Genomic DNA, 14,883 nt, shown 5'->3' on the forward strand with positions numbered 1-14,883 from the left:
AGTTAACTATTTCAGTCCATGTTACTGCCATCACTACTCTTTCCCTTAAATACCCAATCAACTATCAATGACGTTGCCTTGCAGCACTGGGAATATGGATTCCTTTCAAGGGGTGCTACCTGCATAAAGTCTTTATGTTCTCCCTGTGTTTACATGGGTTTTCACCAGGTGCTCTGGTTTCCTCCCAGAGTCCAAAGACATGCTGGTAGGTTAATTGACTTGTGGGAAATTTTGTGCTGGAATGGATATGTCTGTGTGTGCCCTGTGATGGACTGGTGTCCTGATCAGCACTGATCCCTGTACCCTGCCTTGTACCATTTCCTTACCTGGATACACTCAGGTTGCCCTGTAACTGACTGCTGAATTGCTCAGCTAGGGTGGAATAAGCAAATCTGTTTCAGTAGATACTGTAAATAGTTATCAGTGCTGGTGATACTCAACAGTAGTGTTTAAACATCAACGTGTGAAGACTAAATCCACATTGATTGTAGAGTTGTAGAGGGATTTACCCTGTAGCTAATTTTGGATATCAGATTTGAAAGGTATTCTATAGGATACACTAGACCCCTTTAGAACAAAACCTGTCTGTCTTCCAGTTATCTAGACTGGGATTCATCAGACCGTTCAAACACAACATAATGGCTGAGTGGTGATCATTTGAGCAGGGGTATTTGGATTTCACCAAAAAAGTAATGATAAAAGTAAAATTTAAAAGACTTCTAGGCTCTTTGGAAGGCATTTCCTGTGTAGAATGTTTGACCATGAAGATTTAATGCCCTGTTTATTTTTATGCTGAGGTCTAAATATTTATTTTGATTAACAGTATTTAACTGGATAAAATCTTTGCTACAAAAATTAATTGATGTGATATTAAATTGAGCACTAAAGATTTGCTTTTAAAAACATTTTAAAATTAGTTTACTAAGGGTAAATTCACCCAAATATTTATACATTTAAAATAATTTCTCACAATGTGGTGATTTTGTCATTTCTGCTAATACATAAGCATAATGCATATGCAAGATTCAACTTCCACAAATGAATAAATGCAGATCATTGTTAAATATGGAATAGGGCATAAATCAAAGTTGTCTCTGCACAGTGACAATAGCACAGTGGAAAACAGCAGACAATACACGAGAAGTCATCTCCCAATGATTCCTCACTAATAGTAGACTATATCACAAAACATTTGGGTCAACTCATGAAGTGAGAAAATTTTGTGAAAAAAGTAATGCCAAAGCTGCACCAATTATCCTATGACCTTAAAGAAATTAGTTTAAAATAAAAGATGTCTTCAAGGAAGTGACAAAACATCAAATGAGGGTTTGTGCGAAAAATAACAATCCTATCAGGAAGAGATGCCTGTTGTGGAGAAACATTTAGTTCCTCTCACTTTTTTGCTCCCACAGCCCAATAAAAATGATAAACTCATTAAAATCATAATGTAAGTATAGACACAGAACAGAACACCACAAAATGTTCAGGCTAACATTTTCTGAGAGCTGTACTCCTGCTTCAGGGCAAACAATCGCTGCAGAGTGCTTAATAGTCCTTGACAGAAGCCAGCATGATAAGAGCTGACCACACAGGCAGTGTCCCACTGAATCTAATCATCCTGTTACAAAGTGTTTCTAAACCCACAGCTGTATTCCAAACACATATGCCACCAACATTACTTTTTGAACTCTAAAAATGCATGCAAACACACAGGACATACAGTACAGCAAGTCTGCATGATAAGACTAAGATACCAATTAAAAAAGAACATGGCTGACAACAAAACTTTGCTTTTGGTTTAATAAAATGTTATGTGTTACAGTATCAAAAATATTATCAATTAACTTTAAGTGTTGCTACAGCATCTTATCTTTATTAGGATTAATATTGCATTAACTGTTCTTAGTCATGTACTCGATGGCTAAGGAACTCCAGCACTGTCTTATTATCCATGACTTCAAAACCTCAATTTAAAAATCTAAGAATTACTGAATAATTAATACATAATATGAAAGAAAGGTACAGTACCGCCTATTTTATGCAGCCTTTTCACGGTCAGAATTTATACAACAGTACAAAAGCATAATAAAAAATAAGCACATCTTTAAGCATTTTACATAACCAGTCATTCATCATATTAAAGGATAAACTGGAAATTATCTTACCAGGTAAGTCACTTCAGATATTTTTTTAGCTTTCTCTACTTGGAAATCTTAACCTTCCATAATATTTTGCTAAGGCATTAATTAATTAGGAGGAGGAGATTCATTCCTAAATGAAATACAGTACTTGGATTGGGGGATATCCATGATCTTCAGAAATTGACGGTAAACTGTCCTCATTAGAAAAATAAAGCTAATAGGGAATTGTAGGTGGGCATTCACTTAAAGCTTAGACTGTTTTATTGAATTCATTGAGCTTGACAAACTGACGTTCATCAGAAACAACACTATTTAGATATCTAGCCCTATCAGAAAATCAGAAAATAACTAGAATATATACTGTATATATAACAACAAATTAGCAGTACTGTAAAAATAACCATCATCATTATAATAATCATGAACAATGATATTTATGACTTTGACAATTCAGAGGCGGTTGTCATATTACAAAGCGTAGTACTATTTTGAAAAAGCTGATATGCCAGCACAATCTGCTCTGTAAAATCAAATGAATACAGCTTTTAAAGAGCATGAACCAGCTTGTTATCATTTGCTGAGCAGATATTGCAATTTGAGTGACCTCGACTTTAAGATCATTCTATGCATTAAAGATGTGTATATGATGTTCTTCTATACAAGCTAGTGTTTATTTTCTTCTTTCAGTAATATGACAGTAAGAAAACTGAACTCACTGAGTGTCAGCAAGATGAAAGTCATGTGCAACAGCTTAGTAGAGGCTACTGTGAATAAGGCAAATCAAACTAAACTTGAGGTCAACAAGAAAATCACATCTATCTTGGCTAACACAAATTGAAAGGGGGCCACATAAGTAAATTAAAAACCAAATCTGTAAGTAAGTATTGTACAATTGATGCTCATTGGTAGACAAATGGACCCAATGTAAACAGAGCCTACTACTGCTGGAGACCAGCTAGACAGAGACTGGCAGGAAGAGCTGAGGGATCACAACCAGCTGGATTTCATTGACTGCTGGTACAAGATTGACAATCTTGAGGTGAATAGCTTGATTGCTGTGAAACACTGACCACTGACCAGTCAACAAAAAATCTAACAAGAAAGCTAACAAAGCTATGCACCTTAATAAACTCCTTGTTGCACACTCACTCCTGAAATATTTTCCATTACCATGTCTTCAAAACTTAAATTAATAGGAATAAAATACAAGGGAGAGGCACAGTGGCACAATGGTTAGCATTGCTGCCTCTCAGCGCTGGGGCCCTATCTGCATGGAGTGTGTGCAGTGTGTGGGTTTCCTCCAGGTCCTCCAGTTTCCTCCCAGTCCGAAGACATACTGGTTGGCTTCTGAGCAAACTGGCACTGGCTTGAGAGTGTCCGTGTTTGTACCTGGGCACTGTGATGGACTGTCATCCTATCCCGACTATATCCTGCCGTGCACCCGTTGCTTGCTAGGCTCCAGCTCTCCCATGACCCTGTGTAACGTTAGGGGTTCACGTGGGCGCCCTCGCCTCTGTCACACCCTGTATTGGGTAAAGCAGTTAGAAAATGGACAGATAGATGGCTGGAGAGAATGCAAGGAGCTAGGATCGTAAAGAGACAGAACGCTGAAGAACCAGCTAATCTATTAATCTCTAGAAAGATAAGGTAGGTAACATCGCCATCTGTGGAGTAACTCAGTTCCATGAGAACATTTGCATCATGCAAACAAAGGGTACAGATTTCTTCTTTTCAGACTTCTTCTTTTTTTTCTTTTCAGATTAGTTACTTTGGAACTTCTTGGAATGAACATTCTGTACTAACACATCACGCACACATGCTTACTGCTATGTTAGCTTTTCTTTCAATGCAGCTAAAAGAAGGACTTCTTTCAGAAAAGTCTGGAAACAAATTATTTTAAAGATTTAAACCTTGTGTACGACACAGATACTTTCCTTTTTTTTTAGTCTAGATAGCTACTATTCAGCGCATAATACTAATTCCTCAAAACAAGAGGCACTGAAATGAATTATGCATGAATTGTTTGTCAGAACAAGAAGTCTTGAGGTTCTGTATGAACTCCAGAAAGCTGTTTACATCTCAAAGGGATAAACCTCCCCTGACTTGGTTGTTTCTGGAAAACAGAAACATAAAAGGACAGACACTAATAGAGTTTAGAGTTAGGCGAGCAGACTGACTTGCAGACTTAGAACAAATAAAGTATTTTTGAGCTCTAAACAAAGTTGTATTATTTTTTTTAATAAATCAAACATAAATACAAAGTTATTAAAAAATGAAATAGCATTGTGGTAGCACTATAGAAAGGAGCTGATGGAGTAAATTGGCAAGAGGTCCTTATCCAGATCATCAAGAAAGACCAGATTGGAGTTAAATACAGTATGTGAACCTTGTTATGAGAGCTTGCCATTCTGCTGTTGATAGGAACTTTGATTTCCTATCTCATTGTTTGCGTGTCTCATGGAGAGCAAGTTGGGGTATGCAAAAAGACAAATTCCTAATACAAGAAATTGTATATGGCCAATAAATTGATCTTATCTTAAAGAATTTCTCAGTTAAAAATGGCCTCTCCTGCTTAGTTAAGAATAGGGAGATAGGTTCTCAGTGATTTTGTAGAATCCAGGTTTACTGAGAAGAGAGATTTAACTGTAGGATGTATTCTGTCTACATTAGAAGGCAGCTTTCTCTTCTTTTGACCTTTGTAAGCAAGAGTTGAATACTTGGTATTAGTATGCTGTTTTTCTGGATGATGAAGACCAAGGCCCTTATAATGCATTGTTAGTAAGCTTGCTCATAGTGTAACTTATGTGTTGTCTGTTAATGTTGTGTGTTGTTTAATGTGTATTGTCATTATTAATAAAAATGTGTTTATCCCAGTGTGCCTGAGTTAGTACTCTTTTATCCAAAGCTTTGCCAGAGAACAACAAGCTCATGTGCCTCCACTAACTGTGTACCAACCACTCAAGTATATTTTTGGCAAAATCATTTATAAATTGGAGATTATAATAATTGTATTTCATTATTCATAAATCCGACCTGCCTGTTTTCTGATAGTGTTTGTAACACCCCTATTTTAACAATATTAATAAAAAATATCCAATGTTTTTTAATGTTTTGTTCTAGAAAAGTCCAAAGGTTGTACCATTCTAATTGATCAAATGCCTTTTGAGCATCTAATAAACTGCTCAAGAAACAAGTTGATTAGGTGCTTGATCTACATTGTTGTAGAGGTACTGTACATTATTAGTAGAAAACAGATCCTTCATAATGCCTTTCCAGACATACTGCAAGGTCTAAGGTGGCAAAAAAATCTATTTTCTTACCAAAACCCTTTGTAAATTATTTTATATGCAAACTCAATAACAAGAAACATCTATAATGCCTTTTGTTAAGATGTGCAAAAAACTGAAAATGGTATCCAATAGCTGTTATTTAGATTTACGGTACAGTTCAGAGTCTAAATCCTAATCACTTCTGTTAACTGAAATTACATACAGTAGATGCAAATAGTGAGCATAAGATATAGGAATGGCCTGAGGAGAACCTGCATAATGTATTAGTATAATCACTTCTGGTGCTGTGGAGGGAACAGCAAAATAAACTGACCCTCTGACAGGGCTAGTACTGCTCATTGAGCTAACTGCCAAAATACTGCCCAAAGAGGGTAATTAACCGGTTCAACAACATAACATCTCTTGCTGTCTTTCCATAGCTGTCAATTATATGCTTTAATTGTACTCCTCCACAGGTTATTTTTGGTTGTAAAGTCTAAGGTTTTACATTTCATTAACTAAGACTTACAGTATTCAGTCTAGGAGGAAGCAATCTTTGGATCCAAAGTCATACCATGCAAGGAAAGTGAGAGAGCACACATTTGAAGAAGACTGGCACATTGGTGTGGTAAGGCTGTGAAAAAAATACGTACAGTACGTTGTAAAGGCCGTTCGGATGGTTCAGGACAGAGCACTTTGCACCAGAATAATCAGTGATTTGTTTTGTTATGACTCAGCACGTGTGTACTTGATCCTAGCCCATTGGTCCACAGCTTTGACCACTCTTAACAGGGGCTGATGCAACAGGAAGCACTTCTTAATCCGAAAGGTAATGGGAATAAGACACAAGCTACCCAGACAGGTTGTTGAAGCTGAGACTGGATGACATGACGGATGGATGAATGGATCAATTAGCTACAAATCATTCACTATGCTAAATGCCCTAAATGGGCTTCTCTTGTTTATAACCATTCTATTCTTAGTACACACTTTTCCTTAGATTGAAAGCAGGAGCTACATGCACCATTTACTTAAATTCTAAAAGGCAATATAAGCTGGGCAGGCATGGCTTAGTTTATGCAAGGTCTGCAATCTCAAAATCAGCATGAAAATATATGTCAGACCACTGGAAAGCAATCAGGTGTATGTCATGGAAAATGTATGTTATAAACAGGAGCTCATAGATTCTGCGATGGAAATAGTATCGGTATTGGTGTGTAGCTGCAAAAAGGCAAATGTTTCATAAGGAACCAGAAAATATTCAGGTATGCAGGAGCACCTCAGTTACGTCAGTCATTTGAAAATGCGAACACAATACATTTTAGTGAGGGGCTTAAAAGGCAACAGTTTCTACTTTACATTGGTGGAGAAATCTAATAAACATTCCTGTAATGTTTTGACTGTTTCGATACAGCAGCACTTCAAACTTGGATTCAATTTGCCCAGAACTACAGAAGCACTGCATTATTTGATAGCAGATTAAGTGCTTGAGATAAACTGTATTGGTTTTATCTCCTTCTCTTTGACAGAGTAACACATTGAGTTCATATTGGCACCTCATCTTGAGCTTTGCTTTATCAAACTTGTAGGCGAACTCCCCTTCTCTTCCAATACCAAGAACATAAAAAGAACCCATTGTCCTATTTTTCCTTTGTTTTACGGATTCGGTTGCAAAAAGGCACACTTATTTTATTCTGCTTATTGTATTTCCAGAATTGCCAAGCAGCAATATGCACAGATGTTTTAATCAATATGCACAGATGTCAGATCACAATCCTGAATGGAAAAGATCTCATAAGACATTGCAAGTCTGGCACCTAGGAGCATCAATATGAGGTGAAAGGTTAGGAAATGTATGCTAATATGTCAGATAAAACTACTGACTAAAAGAAAAGCCCATCAATCATAACATGCTGACGTTCATTAAACTCAGTTTGAGAGAGATCCTGTCTACTTACATTCAGTTCAATAGCATCCTGGTTTTCTCAGCTCTTTTTAGATTTTTTGTTTTAGACAGTGATGCAAAACCACTTTTTTGCCCTCTTATCACACAGAAAACTCAGCTAAAATAAGTGTATAAAGTAATTTATGTAAGTTGCTGTTTAATCAATACTGTAACTCTTAAGTATCACTAATTTCTTTTTTCCACAAAAGTTCAGTAACTCAAAATTTAACTATTCTTTAATTTTGATTCCTGCTCTTTGAAATAAAGTATTTATATTGCTTATTAAAGATGCAAGACAGTTACTGTATACAGTCAGCTGAAGCCAAACTGCTCCATGATGTGCCAGTATTTGATATAATATAAATATACTGAAATATTTAAAAAGAAGAAGTCCCACCCTTTCCAATGATTTGGTCCTGATGCACTTTAAGCATGTTGGCTGGAATCAGCACATCCTTTACTTCTTCTAGGAGCTCTGGACGGAAACTGGTGATCAAGATCTTCTCAGGAGGCAGGAGGGGCATTAGAGAAGCCTCATGGCTGCCAGTGTAGATCAGGCCTGGAATTGTCACCCCTACATAGTTTGTGCTGGTCAGTTCTGGGGGCAGACACAGTATCAGGGTTACCCTTACTGTGAGCATGAAGAGCAACAGACAGGATGAAGAGAACATGAATGCAGTTTCTCAGTGTTCTTACTTGAACACCGAAAATCCTCAAAAATTCCTGTTGAACCTGCTGCTGTGTGGGATTTAAATCCCTTAAAATCCATCCAAAATTTTTTTTAAAAAGCACCATCATGAACAGAAATGGTTTTAAGGTCACAACCCACTCAGAAATACAGAAAAGCAGCTTTCCAGAACAGTTTTCTTAATTAATTGTCCTAAAAATATCTTGAATGTATGTTATTTTCTTGTTAAGCAAAGAAGAAAACCAACAAAAATGCTGTTGATTACCTTCATGCAGTTTTGACTTATGTCATAGAGGTTGAGCAGACTTTTTTATTTTCTATTTACAAAGAGGTAGCTTTTGAGGATCTTTTGGTCTACTTCACTTTGTCAGGCAGGTCCTATTTAAGTGATTTCTTGATTGAGAACAGGTGTGGCAGTAATCAGGCCTGGGTGTGGCTAGAGAAATTGAACTCAGCTTTCCAAAGATGTGATAAACCACAGTTGATTTATGTTTTAATGGGGGGCAATCACTTTTTCACACAGGGCCATGTAGGTTTGGATTTTTTTCCCCTTAATAATAAAAACCTTCATTTAAAAACTGCATTCTGTGTTTACTTGTGTTATCTTTGTCTAATATTTCAATTTGTTTGATGATCTGAAACATTTCAGTGTGACAAACATGCAAAAAAATAAGAAATCAGGAAGGGGGCAAACACTTTTTCACACCACTGTATTTCTTTTGGCCTAAGTTTTATTACTTACAAAAAGCTGACAGTGCAATCAGTTTGATAGGGTGCATTTCTTTTAAATAACTGGACCTCAACCACCCTTGAGTTCAATAATCTTTAAATATAGAACAACCAACTGAGTTAAATCATAACTGATTTATTAATAAACCAGTCATGAGAAGAACCATTCACATGTACAGTGACAACTTTTGCTGCTAGAGAACAACCATTTATATAGCTGAGCCTTTTGTATCAACAATATACTGTATGTGATGCACCTTTCTCAAAGGTACAGTACCCCACCAAAGATTCAAAGTAATTGTAGCATTAAGGATCTTTTCCATTTTACATATAACTGTACTATGCGTCAGACAACATGAAGATCATAAACTGTACATGATTACTGTACTTGCACAAACTACCATGAATTTCCAAGAAGGACACAGAAAAAAGACTATCCTACTGTGAACAGTGGAAATTAAGGAAGTAGTAGACTTTACCAAGGTAAGGGGAGTGGGAAAAGAAAAGAGTTAAAAGACAAAAAGTCAAAAGTTAAAAGAGTTTCCAAGAAAGGAAGAAGAGAGACAGAAAGGAGAGAAAAGTTAGACCTGATAAGATCATTCATGGTGAATGAGCAGTTAGAAAACCAAGTCAACCAGAAAACAGAGAAGATCTGCTAAGGCACTAGCCAAAGTAATTGATGGAGATTTGCTATACAAAGTGAATTTATTCACTGATCCACAAGTTTTAAATTTATTTTTTCCTCTGCAAAAGACCATCTATCCATTGAAGACAGGATGGGAGGAAAAGAGAGTCTAGATTTCATCTAGTAAGGATGATAGATGCTACATGACAGAGTAGTTGGAGAGATGGAGAGACTATCTGCCCAGACTGAACTATCACCTTGCCCTCATTATATTACCTTTAAAAAAGCCCTCTGCTGCTAGGATGGGGGTTATATTACCTTGTAACAGGTGTGAGAATGTGCACTATTGCACTGTTTTAGGCCCAAAGTTTAGCTGCTTATCATTGATACTGGTCACACATAACAGAGATGTTTGAGTTACACAATGGTAACCCAGCTAGGATTTGGACTGAAGTTTTGACTCACAGCCAGTAGCTTGTTGAAGCACTGCCTACTGAGAAATACCTGTAGTTCAGCAGCATGTTTGGTACAGCTGAAGAAAACATCTTAAGTCTTAAGTGCGGAAAACATATTTTTTAAGTAGAGCATTGACTTAAATGCGTTCAGCTTTTCTGAAATATGTTAGAATCAAGAAAATGAAGGCAAATTTTAGCATGAGATGTTTTAAACCATTTGCTAGACATCACTAATAAAATTCTCTGCTTCTACAGTTTTCCCCAAGTAAGGGAGCATTAATGTATTTGAACATGAAGAGTGGCTCTTATGATGGATTCTTCAGATTTGAGAGTGAAATCATAAGCTAAACTTAATTAATTCCTGGGTGCGCAAAAGTTACCAGAGTGCCTGCTCTTAATTACCAGGAAATGCAGGATTATGATAATTAATAATACATAAGAAAGCTGAGTTGAGGCAAGGCCCTCAGCCATGATATTTTTTTAATGAGGTAGAAATAAATTTCTTCTGGGATTCATCGGCTATTTTAGAACAATTTTCTAAGGAGACAGAGGCACTCATCCTATACTACTGTACATCTTGCAGTTAAGACAATATAGATTTTAAACTCTGGGACACAGTGATCTCTGGTGGAGAGAAGCTGCTATTGTTCTTTAAAAACTCAAGTCATGCCCATTGGAGAAGACATACAGTACTAGAGAAACATGGCAGAAATGTATCAAATACAAAATCACACATTTAATTGCCATCATACTCATCATATACTTAGAAAGTACATAAATATATCATGTAGTGCCCATTGACAGAACATGTTAAAATAATAAGGAATAACCTGAACGCTTTTTTGGGAACTGTGGAACACAACTCTGTAATTTCTTATGGTATAAGACCATTTTAAATATGTTTATTCCAAAACAAATGACACTGCACCAATTTATTGATATTACTTTGGTCGAGCACAAGACACAAAAGTAGCTGAACTGTTGATGTTACAGTCCAGATACTGTGTGGCCTAATTAACGACAAACTACAGTACTAAGCAGTCTTGACTGGCTAGGGCTGCAAAATTACTGAAGCTTTAAAGAAAGCTTTGGGGGCTGTATAGTGCAGTGAGTAAAAACTTAAACTTTCAATAAATCCAATGTATGTTTTTAAGCTCTGAGGTGTTCGAACAGATTTTGAGATACATGCAGATATGGTACCACCTGCTGTTAGCAATCGTAATGCACAGACCATCAAAGAAGAAAAACTGCACCGATATCTTTAAGAAATGTTTACACACTGCAAAATTAACATCACTGTTCTGTTTTTTAACATATTATTTGTACATAAAAATATTTTTGTGAAGATTTCACAATTTCTCTTTACCTGCAGAAGCATTTGATTTGTAAAATACTTAAGTTTAGTCAGACTACAGTACGTTCCCTGGTTCCTTAAGAGGCAAAAGCAGGTACTGTAGATTTATTAAACAAGAGTACTCACACAAAGCAATAATTTTCAAAAATAGATATATCCAACAGAAAATATTAGGTATCACGATTTTTACAGTTGCGAATGCACTAGTGGCATTTGTTTTGTGAAAATGACTACAGTGTTTTCTCATTTACTGTATGTTTATCAACCAGGTTTGTTGCTTACAATTATGGATAGTTTCCTTCTTTTCCTGGGTGTTAGACAACATTAGTTTAATTTACATAGAATCACAGACTTCAGCCTGTCCTAGTAACTCAACTCCTTAAGCCCTGGAATAAGTCTTGTTGCTGTTCTTTGGACTTACTTAAATACTTACAGTATTGATCTATAGTATAGCTTATTTTGGAGAAGTGTTTTGCTAGGAAAAACCGAAACTAACCTAAACCTTGAATTGACATCTGGGTCTGGAGTGTTTCATGTCTGATGTTACCCAAAGCCATGTTTTCTCATACAGAAATCTTTCTCAACTCTGCTAAAAAACATATTTTTTGCATTTACACTTCTTCTTGGCATCCAATGTTTTTTCAAGCTTGTCAAGTCAAAGAGTGAAGATTGAAATTTCCAATTATTTAGGCATCCTCTTCATTACAAATATTTGTGATGTTTTCATGGAAGTGGTTATCAAAACAAGATTCTGGTGGCCTGTTTCCAAATCCAGTGATAGACTTCTAGATGATTCTTTAATTCACAGTGCAACACCTCCTCGTCTGTCAGCCTTAAATGGTGTCTATCTAAGCTTGTCATACTCGCCTCCATCTGGCATAGCAGAAATCCATATAAACCCTTGGAATCATGACCTAAACCAGGTGTACTTCAGCGATGTATTGAGCAGGTGCTTCTTGAAGAGACTGAAGAGATGGGTTCCATACTGGAGCACACAGCAGCAGGAGTCCTGTCTGGATGGTTTGGTGACTCAGAATTTGCTTGTTACACAATTTCTGGTACCCCAGATCACTGTAGATATTGTTATACAGTACATACTGTAGTACTCGGAGAAATGTGGAGCTTGCCTTACTACTAATACAGAATGTATTTAAGTGTCTGTACCAGGTCTTACCTCAAGGTGATGTTCATTTTTGATCATTTACAGTATGTGCATTTTGGTCAGTGCAAACTTGCATTTTATGAAATACTCACAAAGCCTATAATGGGGATCCCCGCACAGCTTGCAAGGGAATTCTTTAAGCAGGCAAATTCAAACAAATAGTAAACTTGTGTGGTTTAAACAAGAAAGGAATCTGCACTACCAATTTTATACAATTACACACTTCTGTACTGGAGGAGAGCTCTCTTGTCCATTTATACTGTACCTTCACATGGGCATGCAAACAATTATTCTGACATTTAATAATAACTGTAATAATGAAAATATAATAGACACAGGGGAAAATGTATACTGCACATACAGTATGTGTTATATGGGAAAATGATTTGACTATTCATAACGTTGTTTGAACATTATTTTCTGTGTTTTAAGTATTTAGGGAGATAAGCAGTATGCCTTTTGATGGCAAATAGAAGTTAACAAGAGGAAGGAAAATTGTATTTATTTCAAGCATTACTCTTGCAGACCTCTGAAAAGATAGATGTTTGGCTACTCTGCTTTGTATTTTGCTTTTTTAGATCTCTGCTAAGCTTGGCTGCTTTGGTCGTTCCATTCTCTTCCTTTAATGAAGAATTGTTTGGGTTTTGACTGGGAAAATAAAGAGATTGTTAAATTGCCACAGGCATAACTTTTGCCTTTGATATTTTTTACAATATATATCAGGCCCAAAAAAGACAGCTTGGAAAAGTGGGACCACAAACAAAGCCTTCTGCTTCACTGATTTTAGGATAGCTCAGCTCTGGATGAACAAACTTCAAACAAACTAGATGGGCTAAATGGTGTTGTCCCATAGCTTTTCAGCCTGGCTTGATGTGATCAATTATGCTGTAAGAACAAAATATTACTTTGTGCTTACATCTAGGCCTCAGAACAATGAAAGCAAGTGAAAACACTCCATTGGACAATAATTAGTGTCCTCATTCGAGGAGACAAAAGCAATGTTTTTTCTCCCAGTGTGGAGATCTTTGAGATCCCTTAATTGAAACTGCTTTGGTCTACTGCCTGTAGAAAATAGCTCCATTTTATTTTAAACAACTTTTCAAATACATTATATAATATTCCAACATGTCATATGCTATGTAGCCTGAATTATGTAAATTAGTTTAAATCAGTCACAGTCTTTCAATTGCTTGTGTTGAACGTCCAGCACATGGCATTGTTTCTGTTTCTTTCATATAATTCTGTGCATTCCTGATAATATACTGTAATTTATATCCTACAACTATCCTCACGGTCCTTCTGGTTGGATCTAACAATACATCACTATCACAAATGCATAAATAAAATGTATTCATTGTATTTTAAAAAAAAGATTTTGGAGGGTGAAAGAAGATGTAACTTTTTTTAAATAAAAAGCTATCCTGTTTACAAATTACTAATCCAAAATATACAATCAGAATATTCCAAATATATAGATATTCATACAGGCAGAAGGACAACAATTTGGTCCTATTTACAGGGCACATTCAACAGTGCTGACAAGGATACTCAAGCTCATTCCGAACATCTCCATTCTAATGACAAAAATAAAATTAAAGACTGTATTTTTAATATACAGAGTTCAGTTAGCCATTTATCCACTTAACATCAGAAAAATGAAGAAGAATAAGCCCACTAGCTTATTAGCTACACCAGTCCTATTTAGGGCTCTAATAAAAATTTATTTTATCATTCGGAATAACTTTGCTCTGAGAAAGAATGGTGCTTTCGATGGGCAGGAGGTTCAGACGTTTTGCCATACCACCCACCATCATTACGTTCAGTCTTGCCACTGATCACACAGATCTGGTTTCCACTTCCTCTTTTTCCCAGAAATCATCACAAGTCTTGTCTCCAGCTCCTGTTCTTTAGCTCTTCTTTAGATCGCACTCCCCTGCTGTTTGCAGTCCAGTAAAACTCCAGTTCATGAATATTCATGAATGATCTTAAGAAAGGTCCGAGACGTCCCGCTGGGAGCATGACTGCGATCCTCAGGCAGAAGCAGAGGAGTCGTACTCATCGGCAGACTCGGTCATAGCTGGGTAGGGCCGAGGCTGGTCCAGGTTAACGTAGGTGACTTTGAGGTTAATGTAATGCTCGCCCTCCAGGTTTGACAGAATGTCCAGGATACTGCCGACAAGGTGAGCAAAGGTGGGCCGCTGTTCAAGCTCAGGGTCCCAGCACTGCAGCATGATTCTATACCTATTGAAGGTGGGAGGAAAAGGAATATTGATCTTTCCGTTTGCTTGAAGCAATGTTCGTACAAACGCTTCTGACGTCAGTTTAACTAAATATAATCACAAATGGGCAAGAGCCCAAGTTTGCAAGAATTACAGTATACCTTATACTGGCTGCTTCTTCTCTAGTCACTGTAATAACAAATACAGTATAATGTGATGTACGAGCGAATAAGTACAGGTTGTGCAAGCAGATGTTTCACCGCAGAAATGTTCCAACGTGATCTGCATTCAGAGTT

At 36.7% G+C, this 14,883-nt stretch overlaps 1 protein-coding gene across 1 annotated transcript in view; it reads right to left on the reverse strand.

Annotated features, from left to right (window-relative positions):
• Positions 1-13,433: 13,433 nt before the first annotated feature.
• mst1rb (macrophage stimulating 1 receptor b) overlaps positions 13,434-14,883 on the reverse strand; it is a 36,429-nt gene continuing 34,979 nt past the window's right edge. Inside the window, exon 21 of the mRNA XM_088917132.1 lies at positions 13,434-14,609. Within this exon, the coding sequence (XP_088773258.1) occupies positions 14,399-14,609 (211 nt within the window). The 3' untranslated portion in view covers positions 13,434-14,398. The remainder of the gene's footprint in view (positions 14,610-14,883) is intronic.

This window comes from Atractosteus spatula, chromosome 5 (assembly GCF_055471065.1).
Source record: "Atractosteus spatula isolate fAtrSpa1 chromosome 5, fAtrSpa1.hap1, whole genome shotgun sequence".
NCBI classification, from domain to species: domain Eukaryota; kingdom Metazoa; phylum Chordata; class Actinopteri; order Semionotiformes; family Lepisosteidae; genus Atractosteus; species Atractosteus spatula.